This window comes from Psammomys obesus, unplaced genomic scaffold (assembly GCF_907164565.1).
Source record: "Psammomys obesus unplaced genomic scaffold, mPsaObe1.curated_primary_1811, whole genome shotgun sequence".
In the NCBI taxonomy this organism is placed as follows: domain Eukaryota; kingdom Metazoa; phylum Chordata; class Mammalia; order Rodentia; family Muridae; genus Psammomys; species Psammomys obesus.
This window is the reverse complement of record NW_026585504.1, coordinates 14,790,471-14,805,824: the sequence shown is the minus strand read 5'-3', so window position 1 is coordinate 14,805,824 and position 15,354 is coordinate 14,790,471. Positions and strand designations below refer to the sequence as shown.

At 47.3% G+C, this 15,354-nt stretch overlaps 1 protein-coding gene across 1 annotated transcript in view; it reads right to left on the bottom strand.

The window, feature by feature from the left end:
- Window positions 1-777: 777 nt before the first annotated feature.
- The window catches only part of Tgm7 (transglutaminase 7), a 24,032-nt gene continuing 9,455 nt past the window's right edge, over window positions 778-15,354 (bottom strand). The window contains exons 5-13 of the mRNA XM_055609472.1: window positions 12,889-13,017; window positions 12,625-12,802; window positions 10,299-10,437; window positions 5,917-6,020; window positions 5,255-5,497; window positions 3,464-3,790; window positions 3,037-3,197; window positions 1,177-1,310; window positions 778-937 (exon numbers count right to left, since the gene is read on the bottom strand). Coding sequence (XP_055465447.1) covers window positions 778-937; window positions 1,177-1,310; window positions 3,037-3,197; window positions 3,464-3,790; window positions 5,255-5,497; window positions 5,917-6,020; window positions 10,299-10,437; window positions 12,625-12,802; window positions 12,889-13,017 — 1,575 coding nt within the window. The remainder of the gene's footprint in view (window positions 938-1,176; window positions 1,311-3,036; window positions 3,198-3,463; window positions 3,791-5,254; window positions 5,498-5,916; window positions 6,021-10,298; window positions 10,438-12,624; window positions 12,803-12,888; window positions 13,018-15,354) is intronic.

Genomic DNA, 15,354 nt, shown 5'->3' with positions numbered 1-15,354 from the left:
AAAGGGAGACAGGGAGAAAGGAAAAGGGAGCACAGTAGAGAGCCAGAAGATATATAGTAAAATATTAGTACAGATTTTCCCCCTGAGGTGGAGAAGCAATTTCTTTAGTTTCATTTCCACTTTTCTGTTCTTTCCTCTTTATCAAGGATAAATATGATGATTTTAATAACTACAGGGGTGGGGAGGATGCAACGTGCTGGGTCCCTCGGTCCTAAAAATAACAAAGATGTAGAGGAAGAGGCTGTGGAGAGTTAGGGTAGCAAGAAAGGATGGAAGATGGCCCTCTTTGTTTAGGGGCCAGGAGGGGTTCCCTGCCGTGCTGGGTGCTCTCAGGATGGCAACAGGAAAATTCTGCCTGGCAGTTTTTGGTGATTGCCTTGCATTTGCTAACCTTCTCAGGAGTTCCCCTCACCTCTGCCTCTCAGTTCATTTAAGGGCATGTAAGTGAGACACCTTAGTGCCTGAGAGCCTTAGTGCAGAGAAGCAACATTAGAAAGGAACCTGTGGGCTTAGTTTGTGGATGAAGCCCTTAGCAGAAGAAAGAGGAGGAGAATGGAGAGGGCCCACCCAGCCACACAGCGGCTTCTTGGTGCAGGAGAGCCCTAACACATCTTTATTGTTTCTTCCCATGATGCACAGTGCTTCTACAGAGTTCCATCTGTCCCCATGACAGAGGTTGAGCAACAACACCTTGAGGAGTAGAAAGCCGTGAGGTGATGCTGGGAGTGGGAAGGGGGGCTGGGACGTGGACTGGGGAGGGCATTAGGAAGGCAGGCCTCAGCAGGCTGGAGCAGCAGCGATGACGATATCCTTATAGCCTTTGATCTCCTTGACCTCAGTGCTGCTGATGAGTACTTGTAGCTGGTGGGGCCCAGCTTTGATGGGGTAGAGCGACATTTGAATTTGGATGGTCTGTCCAGCCATCAGAGTCCCAAGGCTGAAAGTCAAAAGCAGCCTGGTGGAGCCTGGAGGATTGGCAGCTTGGATGGGCAATGGGGCAGGGAGACCCAGTTAATGAGTACCACCAACCCCCCAGCTTTCTTGAGGTTGGGGAAATGGGAACCAGAATGTGGCATCTGGAGACTAAGGAGGATCCACTGGTCCCTTGAGGCACAGCTCCTCAGAGACCAGCACCAGGGAAAGGGTGGCAAGAGGGCCAATGGCGGTGTTACTCACTCTCTTGTTATCTGCCCATTGATGATGCCACTTCCCTCCAGAACCATGGTACAGTTATTCAGAGGCACCATGAGCGTGTTGGTGAGGGTGATTTGGATGTTCAGGGCCTTGCCCACCTCAGCCCTTTCAAACACCTGTGTGGGGAGAAAACAGAGATGCCCTAGGCCCTTGGCCCTGCTGCCACACCCACCCAGGCAACTAATCCTGTAACCACCAGGGACTGCTCAGAGCTTAGCTGCTGCTATCGGGGAAGACAACTGTAAACTGAGAACAGACCAAACTGACGCATATGTTCACCTGTTTCAGAAGTTCAGGGCATGCCAGGAAGTGGACACATTGGGAATGGCCATAGTGTTTCCCTTCCTACCATCTATTTTAAGAGGCCTGCTGGTCCCAAATGATGAGTGGTGTCTAGCCTGCGTTCGGTAGGATCCCGACCACACTTAGTTATGATTGGTTAGTATTATCTAGCCCATGCCCAGGACCAGGGAGGTCACGTGTGCCACCAATGCGCCATCCGTGATGTCATCCCACCAACAAAGCAATGATGAAGCCAAGATCCCAAGATAGATCAATGACGGAGTCAGGACCTTTCTCCTGTCCTGTTGTATCTTCTCAGGACATACTAATTGCCCCCAGCTGTGTATAGCGCCTCACTCTTGAGGTCTGTGTCATGCGGCAGCATGGCCTTAGCCTGCAATGGGAGGCTGGGATTCTGTCCTCACTCCTGGAGCCCAGGGTAGTGCCATCTGATGGAGCATCAGTAAACAGGTATTGAGCCAGAAAGACCTCTGTCCACCCAGATCACACTGGAAACCAGGTTCAGAGAATACGCTTGGCCAGAGAATGGAAGAGGAGGAAGAACACACCCTAACTTACCTGAAACCCCAAACGAAAGAACCAAGTCTCCAAAGAGGGTGTCAAAGTCAAATGGGAGAGAATAACTCTGGAATCCAGCACAGTGACATTAATCGCCCACAGGTCTTATGGCCATGGGGAACAATCCACAGCCTACTTGACACATGCTCTGTCGTACTGGGATCCCATTACAACTAGACTCTGCTCTGGGTAACAGGCAGGGGCCCTTCCTCTGTCTGATGCATCCAGCATCGCCTGGCCTGACAGCCTGAGTGTATGCCCACATGAAAACCACAAACGTGCCAGCTGACTTATCCCATGTGGAACCACCCAACACTTCTTCTGCTGGCTAGCGTCAGGGATACTGCTAAGCATGCCAGATACAGAGCTGGGCTTGAGGAAGGCAGGGGGAGAGACTTTGGGAGAGGAAAGGAGAGGTGAGGATGAAGGCTTTGGAGAGGATGGCCTTCTCTGTGAACCTTTCCTTCCTTTAGTGCCTTTCTTCTGTAAGAGCCACCCAAGCCTCTCTAGCCCTGGGTCTTGGTGTGTGAAGTTCACTTCTTGTTTCTCTTTCCTGTGGCACCCCACGTCTTAGCAGCAGTCACCTTTTGCATCTAACCAGATGGTCTGTCTTAAATCTGTCTCCTCTTCTCACATCCCAAAATCATTGCCTTTTTAGCTCTGCCTTTGTGCAGGGAGCTCCTTCCTTAACACACCTTCATGGTAACACGCCTTCATTTGCTCTTCCTCAGCATCCTCTCCAAAACGTGACCTCCCTGAGATGCCTCCACACTCCACCCTTTGTTTTATACAGAGCCCCAGAGCCCACCTTCTCAGGCTGTTGCCCATGCTCAAGAATAAAGCCTCAGAGACTATGCCTCTCTGAGGATGTGTAGCATGTTAAGAATGTCATCATCCTTAACGGGGCATGGCGCTGCTGCAAAGCCCATGAGAGGAACAGCTTAGAGCCTGTGTGTCCCCATCTCTGTTCAGAGACCTCACCTCAATAGACAAGTGGGGAGGCTCCAGGGTGAAATCTTTTAGGACCAGAATGAGCTGCCCTGTCTCTTCAACTTCGGCGATGCCAGACACACGGATCAGCTTTTCATCTGTCAGCTTGTTTTTGTAATTGCTGTAGGGCAGCAGGAGCAGCTGCTGAAGCCCTAAACCTAGGCAAAAACGGCATCTTGAGTCCAAGGGTTGGGAAACAAAGAAATGCTGCACTCAGAGGTCATTGTTGTCCGATGAGTTAGGATGATGCCACGGGTTCTGCCCTTGGCACCCAACTTTCCAGCAACTGCAGATTGCCTGCCTGGGGTGTGTGCATTGGGAAAGGGGTTCTCTGTGGCTTGGCTAAACCAGGACAGCCTATTCATAAGACCAAGCTCCCCTCTCTACAGGTGCTTTCTCATGGCTGCTACATACTCACCCTTCTCAAAATCCACATTCAAGCGTACCACATAGTTCCAGAAGGGTTTCCAAGGGCTGCCCCCATGCAGCAGGGGCTGTGCAGAAAAGCGTACTATCAGTCCAATGGGGTCCCGACCATGGGCTCTGTTTGGCGCCCTCTGGACGTGTAGCATGAGCAGCAAGTCCTGGCCCCACAAAGGTGCCCTAGCCAGGTGGAGTTTCAGCTGGACAGGCTTATCCTTAAAGGCCTCAGACCCTAGAAGATCCAGGAGCGATGAAGAGTTCCTTCTTGATTCCAGCAATTTCCGGGAGGCCTTAATGAATACAGACCGCTCCTCAGAGGATCCTGGCAGAACAGATCCACACAGAACAAAGATATCAGTAGGACCGGGCAGAGAAGACCAATGACCCTCTCTGGAAAACAAACGACTAAACTCTCAGCTGCCAGCCAGAAGCCATGTAATATATACTGAAGAGCCACACAGAGAAGCATACGATATCATGACTGAGAAGAGGTTGGTGCTGTTCAGTGCTGGCTTCAGCCCCTTGCTCTGTCAGTCTCTTCATCCCTCAGTGTTCAGTCCTGTCACATGGAACCGGGGGATGACACTGGATTGCCCAGAGTTCCTAAAATGTCAGGCCATGTAATTGTTGAATGTAAGAGATTCAGTGTGGTTCTTTGCCATCAGCACTGTTATTATGACTATCACCATCATCGCCATCATCATCACCATCCTTATCACAACCACCAACATCATTATCACCACCATCATTAAAGCCAGGGGCTTCTTTTCCCTCTCTGAAAATACATAGTCAAATCCTTTAGCTAGACCTTTATTTCTTTTCCTTGAGGACAACTCAACATCCAGGCTCAAAACTCAAACTTACTGCAGACTCTAGAGCACTTACTATATTCCCCGCGTATTCTTCATACTAGCTCATTTAACCGTCTGAGGAGAGCCATCTCATTTCACTGATAAGGAAGCAGGGGCATGGGAAGATGGTCCAGGCTTGCCCACCTATGGCATGGCAGAGCCTTGCTTAGTTATCATGAGCTAAGCCCTGAGTCCACTGAAGACCTCCAAAGGGATGTCTTCTCTCTTCCACAGGAGAGGCCCAGAGCCATCTCCCTCCTGAATGTCCATCTCTCCCATTGCTATTAACCCAAGTGTAATGGACACAGAGGGACAGATTGTGACCCTGATAGAGTGATTAGGTCAAATTCAGGACCTCCAATTAAATTTGGATTTAAGATAAGTAAATAATCTTTGTTATAAATAATAACCTATATTTGGAACACACACTAAAAGCTATACACAGTTGATTTGACTTTCAGATAAACAGTCAATTCTTTTTAGCAGAAGGATATCACATATAGAGCTAGCATGATGGAATAAAACACATGCTCTCAAGCTTGACAACATGAGTTTAATCTCCGTGCAATGAAAGTAGAAAACTAACTCCCATAAGTTGTCCTCTGACCTACACACACACACACACACACACACACACACACGCACACACACACACACGTACATGTTCATATACACACAGTAAGTAAATGTAATAGAAAAAAATTAAAGATGTCACATGTACCATTTGGAACATATTTGTAATAATAATATATTGTCTGTCTTAATTTATCTAGAATTAAAATTTGATTGAACAACCCACATTTTTACTGGCCACATCTAGGCAAATCTATTCCAGGGTCAAGTATCCTGGGAGTTTGTCCAAGGGGCAGGTGGTGTTGTTTTAATCTGGGTCCAGTGGTTATGCCCACTCCCTCCCAAATCCAAGGCCCAGGCACCTTCTGGGTATTTGTAGGAACTGGTGATGTCCAGGCGCGCATCTGACCCTACCATCTTGGTGCTGATTGCTTTCCCGATGTAACTGGTATTATGGGCCAAGATTTCTTGGGCCTGGCCACCCTCAAAAAGCCAAATGACCTCGTCAGCATTCACCTCGGCAAACACAAAAGAGGTATCATACGCCAGGTGGACCTCCCCTTCCTTGATGGCTTTCACGGAGGCGGGGCCACAGCAGAACAACCCTGTGGAGGAAACAGGAATTGTGGGACATGGATGCCGGTAGACATCTGGGCCTCAGGCATCCGGTTGCGGCCGTGAGGGGTGATTAGAAATGATGGGCAGTGGCAACAATGGCCCTCACACTAGGCTTTCTCCAGTTTACCAAGTGCACCCATGTGCGCTGATTTGTCTGAGCCTCACAGTCACCACATTGAAGTGGCTGTTGTCGGGCACCGTCTTCCTGCCTTTACAGGACAGGGAAGAGCAGAGAGGTTCATTGCTCGTTCAGGCGAACAAAGTTATACCCGCGACCTGACACTGTCTAGGCTACAACCCTGAGAAGGGGATGAAGCAGGAGACTGCTGCACCCTCTCTGGCTATGTGGGTATTGATCTAAATGAGCCTCCCAGAGAGCCTGGCCCCTGCAGCGATCCCCACGCACCATTGCTGGTTTGCTGAGGGGTGGGGTCCAGAACCTGCCAGCCGCCGTACCCTGGTGGGAGATCTTTCCGGATCATCCAGCACTCGTTCCAGACATGGAAGTTCCTGCAGAAGGAAAGAGGGAGCCAAGGCTTCTATTTCCCGAGGGTTTTTAGGCACCGGATATTACGCAGAGTGTCTGTGCCGTTGCTTATAATTCTATTTTCCTCTACTTTGTATTAGGAAGTAATTATAATAGAGAAAGCAATCAAGGAGCCGACCATGGGGGCACACACCTTTAAACCCAGTACTTCAGAGGCAGAGGCAAGTGGATCTCTGAGAGTTGGAGACCAGCCTGGTCTATGTAGAGAACTCAAACGGAAGAACGAAAGGTCACAGATAGCCAAAGCAACCGTGAACAGAGAGAATAATGCTGAAGACATCACCATATCTGATTTCAAGTTACATTACAGAGCCATAGGGGGAAAGATCAGTATGGTACTGGTACAAAGCAGGTATATGTATCGATGGACCAGACGGAAGGTTCAAATATAAACCCAAATAGCTACAACAATCTGATTTTTTACAATGGCTTCAAAAATATACATTGGAGTAAAGATATCCCCTTCAGGGTCAGAGGGGGGCCTTAGCCACTGGGAAGGCACCGCTCTTGCAGAGGGCTGAGTTTCATTCCCCAGAACCAATGTAAGGTGGTTACATTGGTAACAACCTACAACTCTAGCTCCTGAGGATTTAACACCCTCTTTTGGCCTTCTTTGGCATTATTCTCATGTGCACAAACCCACACACAGACACATTACATACATGTAATTTAAAAACAAAACAAAACAAAAAAAAAACTCCCAACAGCCTCATCAATTAATAGTACTAGGAAAATTGAATATCTGCATATAGAAGAATAAAACTAAATCTTTCTCTCTCACCATGCACAAAAGTCAACTCCAAGTGGATCAAAGATCTTAATAGAAAACCTAAAACTGTCAGAAGAAAAATGCTTCAAGATTTAGGCCAAGATTTTGTGAACGGGACTCCAATAGCTCAGGAAATAAACCCAACAATTGGCAAATTGGGACCTCATGAAATTTAAAAGCTTCTGAGCAACAAAAGAAGCAGTTAAGCAAGTGATGAAACAGCTTACAGAGAAGGAGACAATCCTTGCTAGCCATACATCTAAGCGAGGACTAGTATCCAGAATATATCAAGAACTCAAAAAACTAAACAAGAAATTAAACAACCTAATTAATAAACAGGCTAATGAAATGAACATATAGTTCTCAAAAGGTGAAATACAAATGGCCAATAAATGTGTAGGAAGATATTTAACCTACTAGCCATCAAAGAAATGCAAAGCCACATTGGGAGTCCATCTCATGCCAGTCAGAATGAGTCATCAGGAAACAAATGATGACAGGCACTGGCGAGGGTGTGCACGAAAAAGGAAGGACTCTTACTCCACACTGCTGATGGGAGTGTGAACTAGCCCACACACTACAGAAATCAGTTTGGAAGTCTCTTAAGAAACTGAAAACAGATCCATCATGTGACCCAAGTATTTGCCCAAAGACCTCCAAGTTACCATATCCCAGAGTCAGCGCAGGTGCCCAAAACAAAGACACGAACAGAGAAAATGTGTTATAAATACACAATGGAATTTTTCAGCAAAGAAAAAAAAAAAGTCATATCTTTTGTAGAAAAACAGAAGCAGCTGAGGATAACCGTCCTAAATTAACTAATCCAGCATCAGAAAAGCAAATGTCATGATTTCTCTCATTGGTAGTCAGATTATAACTTTTTAACATTTGTTAATTTTGGGAGGGAGTTGGAACGTGCCATGACCCACATGTGTGGAGGTCAGAGGGCATCTTGTGGGAGTCAGTTCTTTCCTTCCTGCCTGTACATTCTAGGGCTCTAACTGAGACTTGGCAAAAAGCACCTTTACCCGCTGAGCAATCTTGTTGGCCATTAGATTTTTATAGATGCATAAAATGATGTGTGTATATTATATATATATATATATACACACATATGTATCATATATTATATGAAAATACAAGTGAAACAGTCTGGAGGAACAGAGGGATCTAAGGAGAAAGGAGAAAAGGAGGAGGCCAGGTTTGGAAGGAGTAAGCTCAACACATAATATAATATAGCTTGTTTTTTAAAAATGCTCTTATGGGGAGTTAGAGAGATGGCTCAGTGGTTAAAGGTACTATCTGCTCTTCCAAAGGTCCCGAGTTCAATTCCCAGCAACCACATGGTGGCTCACAACCACCTATAACGGGATCTGATCCTCTTTTCTGCCATGCAGGCGTACATGCAGATAGTGTTCATATGTACAAATAAATCTTTTTGAAAAGGGCTAACCTGTAAAAAAAAAAAATGCTCTTATGTGTCTGTTGGGTGTGGGCTTCACAAGTCTGCATTCTGATTGGCTGTGGTTTTCTCTGATGGGCTCCACCTATTGCAAAGAGAAGCTTCCTTGATGAGGGATGGCGACTCCAGTTATATAATATAATGAAAATAGTTCTCAGCTGTAAATGAGTTTTAACTGTGATATGTAGCATAAAATCTGTAAAAATTCTATGCAAGTGAATGAGAAACCCGGAGGCAGCAAAAGAGAAAAAGGAATTTTAAAAAGATAATTGCCAATTGTCATCAGGTAGGCTTCACCCAGCAACTGATGGGAACATGCAGAGACCCACAGCCAAACATTAGGTGGACCTTGGGGAGTCCTGCAGAAGAGGGGGAGGAAGGGCTGTAGGGGCCATACCAGTGAAGATACCGTAAGAAAACCTACAAAATCAACTAACCTAGACCCTAGGGGCTCTCACCGTCTAAACTGCCAACCAGGAAACCTGCATGGGACTGACCTAAGCCCTCTACTTATATGTTTCAGTTGTGTGGTTTGATCTTCTGTGGGAATCCTAACAGTGGGAGTAGGAACTGTCTCTGACTCTGTTGCCTGCTTTTGGGACCCTTTCTCCCTACTGGATTGCCTTGACTATCCTTAAACAGGAGAGGAGGTGCCCAGTCTAAACACAACTTGATATGCCGTGGCTGGTCAATATTGATGGAGGCCAACCCTTTTCTGAAGAGAAAGGGAGGAGGAGTGGTTGAGAGGTGGGTGGGAATAGGGGAGGGGGAAGGAAAGGAGGAGGAGGGACTGGGAGGAGAGGATGTAAAATAGGTAAAATAAAATATTTTTTAATTGAAAAGCTTATGTTCCATAAAAAGTAATTAGCCAAAAAGTAATTGCCAACTTAAAGTTGCAACAACAATACAAAAACAACTTATCTGTTAATAACATTTTTCTTATTTGTCTTCTTTTATATAGCTATGGATACATGTGTGTGTATAATATATATTCCCCCAAAGAATAGTATAAAACCTTGGACAGTTAAGAAGCCTTCGCACTTCTTATGGATATGACCTTTTTACAGTCAATTTGCTATTTGTATTTCAGGTTGTCAGTTGACCTAATAATGTCCTTTGTTGTCTTTTTGCTTTCCCACAGAATTCAGACTAGCATCACACATTGTATTTTCTTGTGTAATATCTGAGTTTCCTTTGATGGTGGATCTTTTCCTTAGCCTTTCATCATTATGCTGAAAATTTGAAAACAATCTTCCCCGACCCCCAGAGTAGGTCCTATTTGCAGCTTGTCGGTGTCCTCACGATCTGAGTCAGTTATACATTCTTTCGTGGAGACAGAATGCTAAGGAAGGAATACAGCCTTCCCACTGATTTTGAAACAGAGCTAATTCTGGCCCCAGCCTGCGGATCCCAGTTTGAAAACCCCGTCTCAACTGTATTCTGTCCTTCAGCCCTAACAACCCTGCCATGTAGACACTATCTGCATTTTACACAGAGGAGTTTTTTTTTTTTTTCTCACACCTGGAAAATAACAGCAGAGGAAATGCAGGAAGGCAGACCTGGAGTAGGACAGGGAAGACAGAGAACCAGGGAAAGGGTCAAGGTAAGCAGGTAAAGCCTTCTCCACCCTAGCCCGAGAGAGGGAGCCAGATAGCAGAGCTAAGCAAAGAAATCCAGGCCAGTAAGTCCTGGCTCTGCCTCCTGGGGACAGGGGATGAAGGAGGCAACTCACTGTTGTCACCCAGAAGACCTCAAAGAGAGTGAGTGAGTGACAGCGTCAGGCCAGTGAGTGGGACACACAGCTTGGCCCAGGTGTGATATTCCAATGTCTATGATGTCTGAAATGAGTGTCACTTACTCTAACTAGCCAGCACGGCCTTCTGGGCTGGTGAATTCCTCTCTAAGCATCACCAAGGAGGTGTCACAGGACATCACACCTCTGAGGCAAGCTGAATCAGTTTCATCTCCTACCTGGAACAGTGTTGAGCTGTTGCAAATAAAACCTCTTACCAGATTTTGTCTGGCTTCTGAGTCGGTAGCATTTCCGCAGCTCGGTTATAGTAGATGTCAATGGTCAAGTTCTGATCTGCGTTGTGTGCCGAATGGAAATTGGAAACAACTCGGGTTGGAACACCTAAGCATCTCATTACTACAGAGAAGGAGAGATGGCTGAGGTCAGTTCAAGCAGAATCATTACCTTTTCTCACAGTTTCTCACCTTCAAACTCTTTTATTCTCTGGGCTCCTACGGTGGAGCCCAGAGAAGCTTCCATCTGCCTGCCCATCAGTGGTAAAGCAGAAGAAATCTTTTGTGAGCCACTTAAAACAATAACTAACTTGTTATTTCCAGCTCTTCTCACTCAGCAGCTCTTCAAGTTAAAAGCAAAGGGACTAAAGCGCGTGAGAATTCAAAAGGGGGGAAATATGTGGTCAGTTTCAAAAGAGTAACTGTGCGACCTGAGATGAGCGACTTGATTTCTTTGTGTGAGTCCCCTTGTAAGAAAGAAATCGAAGAGCTGAACTGGGTGGCTTCCAGTTCTGAAATTCTGAATCTATCGTTCTACAGAAAGATAAGTGTTTAAAAAAAAAAAAAAGACAAAAATGAGAGGGCTGGGGCTGTAGCTCAGTGGCAGAGTGCTTGCCTAACAGGTACAAGGTGACCTCGTTCCTCAGCTCTGCAACATATATAAATAACTAAACAAACAAGTAAGAGAATGACTATAGTTAGAACAGTCCATTGTACGCATACAGTGGGTGACGTCAGAGAGCAGGCTCCTTACCGTCTTTGATGAGCCAGCAGCGCCCTCCCGTGGATCCGCAGGACGGTACAGAAAGCTATGATTTCACAGACATTAGCCCAAGCTCACACACATACATACAACAAACCAACTAACCGGCTACCTAAAACAGGTGTCATCAAGAGCCATGTGTGACTTGAGACTAGTCCCTCGCTCCTGTCAGTGTGGTGAGTTCAGAAGAGGTCTCTCCCACTCCCTCTCGCTAGGAGGGCAGACAGGGCCTACCAGTGCTGCTGGGAAAGGTCACTTTTTTTTTTTTTAAGTAATAGGACTAGGGATAAGAGTCCTTCTGCCTTGATGCACTGAGGAGACTCTGGTAGGGCTTCCGGTCAGTAGTTAGCTGCCTGGTCCCGCGCTGCCCCCAGGCTTTCCACACACCCAGCTCAGACCTGGGCTGCAGGTGGCCAAAACCAACTTAGCATCACAGCCCCCGACACTCTGTGGCCTGTGGGGACAGAAGGGATCGGAGAGGAGCCCGAGCCATGGGTCTAGTCCTTTTTCTGCTCCTCCTGGGATCTGAAGGGCCAAGGTGAACACCTGCTACCACTGGGTACTTTCCAAGCCAAGGCAGATAGGGGCGGGGCTCCAGGGCCCCCGAGTAGCCACACCCCCACCTCACAAGTAAGTTGGTAAGGTCTCCCCATGTGTACTTAGATTTAAATCTCTGCATCTGAGGCCCCAGAACATAACTGTGTGACTATGTTTCCCTCAGAGCATGCAAAACGGCTGCCTGTTCTCATCCAAGCTCCAACCCGCCTTCTCTAATGGAATCAACCTACTATTTCAACACACACCCAGCACAGGGTATGACTAGACAGCCCCCGTGGAAGGTCTGCTTTGCATAGGGGACCTTGCAAAGGTCCTTCGCCTTCCCAGAGACTTGGGCCAAGAATTTGGCACCGACTTGTTAAAGGGTGAGTAGGCAATCGATGGAGCAAAGTGTCCTTGATCCTCCAAAGGTAGTTATCAAGGTAGCGAAGCTTTGATTGCTAGTCAGGTCAGGTCTAGAGTGAGGTCAGGCTATCTGAGACCATCTACTCACACCTCCACCTGTCAGCCCAGTGCAGACTCACCCTGAGCTGAGCAGGGAGCAGGAAGAAGTGTTCTGCCTTTTGTGGGCACTCCAAGTTGCTCTGTCCAAATGGCCACCTTTTTGTCTGTCTGTCTGTCTCTGGAGACACAATCTAATCTCATCTAGCGTAGCTTAGCCTAACTCCCTAGGTAGCCCGGGAAACTCCTGATCCAACTGCCTCCACCTCTCAAATGCTAGGATTAGAAGCACGCCCCGCCATGCCAGCTCAGGTGCCTGCTATTAGCAGCCTTCCTCCAAGAGACTCAGATGTTTGCAACCACCACCCGCTGGAGACTGGATAGCGTGCAGGTAGAGAACGCGTGTGCACACTGCTCCCTAGCCATGGGCCGTTGGCGAGCTCTAGGACTGCAGCCTTGAGCTGCAGTGGCGGGCCCGGAGGGTAAAGAATCCCCTGGCCTAGCCTGAAGGGGAAACCGGGAGGAATCAGTGGCTAAGACCACACTCACCCGTGCACATCACAGAGGCGAAGACCCAGCACTGTCCGTATTTCACAGGCTGCCCGCCCCTGGCCGACCACTGCCGCAAGATGGCCACGCTGCCGTTCCATTCCAAGGGGCTGGTGCCCTGCGAGTAGTCCTCTCCCCAGTTGCCCTGAAGCACGCCGCTGTCGTCATTGCTGTTGATCTGCAAAGGGCGGACAGGCGGGTTTCCGCAACGGCCAGGAGAGGCTCAGGCGGTCCTCGGGCAGGGGCAGGGGCTTCTCTCCTTACCATGGCGCTCACCACCCTGCACACATACACCACGTCGCCCCTCTGAGAATGGTCTCTGGGTGGGTTCTTGAGGGAGTAGAGGCTCTTGTCCAGGATCTCAAAGCAGATATCAGTGATGCCCTCTTCAAACTTTCAAGGCAGTTCAAAGGAGAAATTAGAGAAAAGAAAAAGTGTGTCGAGTCCAGGGACTTGGGCACTGTTGGGTTTGTGAGCAGGGGACAATGGGGCCTAACCATAAGACAAGAGCCTACTTCGGATATAAACTGGAAATACAATGGAGTCAGAACTCTTATAGATGTATGTATGTATGTATGTATGTACGTGTGTATGTATGTATGTATGTGTGTGTGTATGTATGTATGTATGTATGTATGTATGTATTTGCATTCCATGTGCATTGGTATTTTGCCTGTATGTTTGTCTGTGTTAGAGAGTCAGATCCCCTGGAACCAGAGTTACAGACAGTTGTGAGCTGCTATGTGGTTGCCAGGAATTGAACCCAGGTCCTCTGAGAGAGCAGGCAACGTTTTTCTTAACTGCAACAGAACGAAACAAACAAACAAACAAACAAACAAACAAACTAAGCTGTGTGCCTCTTGATGGAAAATGCAAAAGATCTGAGAGAATGGAAGAGAAAGTTTTCGTTTAAAATGATTTAAAATGTTGGGCAACTCGCTGGCTGCAGCAGGAGGGAAAACAGGCCCTGCACCTGGGCAGCACAAGAGAGCTGGCCGGGTGATCAACCTAGCTTCCACCCAGGCCCAGAGCCAGGGCTTTGAGTTGGCCTACCCCAACATCAACCCCATCTACGAACTGCTGGAGCACGTGAAAGGGCCGGTCCTGCAGATCCAAAGCTGCAGGGTCTCCATGACACAGGGCAACATCAGGGTGTCTGAGAAGAGTCCTGGGGAGGATCCAGTATTGATGGTGTAGCAGAAGCCAGAGGCCTCGGAGCAGACCGATGACTCACTGCAATGAGTTTGCAAGTAAAGCTGTTTGAGCAAAAGGGTGTGATACATTATAGCTTCCACAGCAAGATTTGTTTTGTTTTCTGTTTTTTTTTTTGTGGGGGGAGGAGAGTAGCAAGGATGGAGGGTGGCTATGAAGGGCAGAGATAGTGGGATTGCCATGTATCAATAAGAGTTGTAAAAAATAAGATAGGTCGAACAGGAAGAGGATGGTGGGGACATTCCCCTGGGGTGTTTAGTATGGTGGGTCTCAAGGACCTAGGCCATGTATGCAAGGGACTTGTGGGAACAGGGAAAGACCACACGGATGACCATAGTAGCAGTATTTAAGAGGAGGAGGAAGATTGCAGAGAGCACCGGAACCGGGGCCAACGTCGCATGCGCTGGGAAATCGAGGGTCAGCTCACAACATGTGCTCACAGCGTGTGTTTGCGACAAATGTCCACCCTTTGGCTGTCAAATGCACTACTTCTCAGTTTAAAAACAGTTCATAAGATGCAGGAGTTGGGGGATGGGAGAGTGTGATCTTCCTCAGCCAAGCTCCCAACATCTCCACCCCATCTCCAGGAAAGGAGAAACCACATTGACCATGACTGGTGACGGAAAATGGAAAAGTCATCCACAGCCAAAGCCCTCTCACTTCCACCCGCTCCCGTGTGCAGTCCCAGGATGTTTGATGTTATTAAAGAACTGCTGTTCACTTCGGTTGTGATCACAGACTGTGGTTAGGTTCCCCAGAAAGAATCGTTATCCTCTGTGGCTACAGAGGATACAGAGGACAGGTGATGTGTTATTGGATTCAAGGATGCACTATCTACACTTTCTCTCTAAAAGTCTAATGGTGAGAAGAGGAATGGAGGAGCATAGAGCAAGGCTGGTTACACCTTCCCTGTAAAGGGCAAATAGCAAATATCTCACACTGGCAGCTCATGGGCTCTGTCTCAACTCATCTCTTCCATTCAGCATGGAAGCCTTAGACATCAGCTTCATGAAGGTGCATGCCTGGAACCAGTAAAATGCTATGCATGGATAGCAAAATTTAACTTCACGTACTGTCTGAGGTCTCAAAAGAGTGTTTCTCTAAAATTCTTCCCAACAGTTTTAAGCATAAAAACTCTTTTGTGGTGAGTCATTTAAAAAAAACAAAACAAAACAGTAATATTGTAGCACAGAGACAGGGGGATTTCAAGTTTAAGGCCCATCTGAGCAACATAGGAAATTAAAGGCTAACCTGGGAGACCAAGTCAGTGAGAACCTGCCTTAAATAACATAAACAAGCCGGGAGGTAGCAGCACACGCCTGTAATCCCAGCACTCAGGAGGCAGAGGCAGGTGGATCTCTGTGAGTTTGAGGCCAGCCTGTCTAAAGAGCGAGTTCTAGGACAGCCAGGGCTACACAGAGAAACCCTGTCTCAAACAAAACAAAACAAAACAAAACAAAACAGCCATAATAAGAAAGAAAGAAAGAAAGAAAGAAAGAAAGAAAGAAAGAAAGAAAG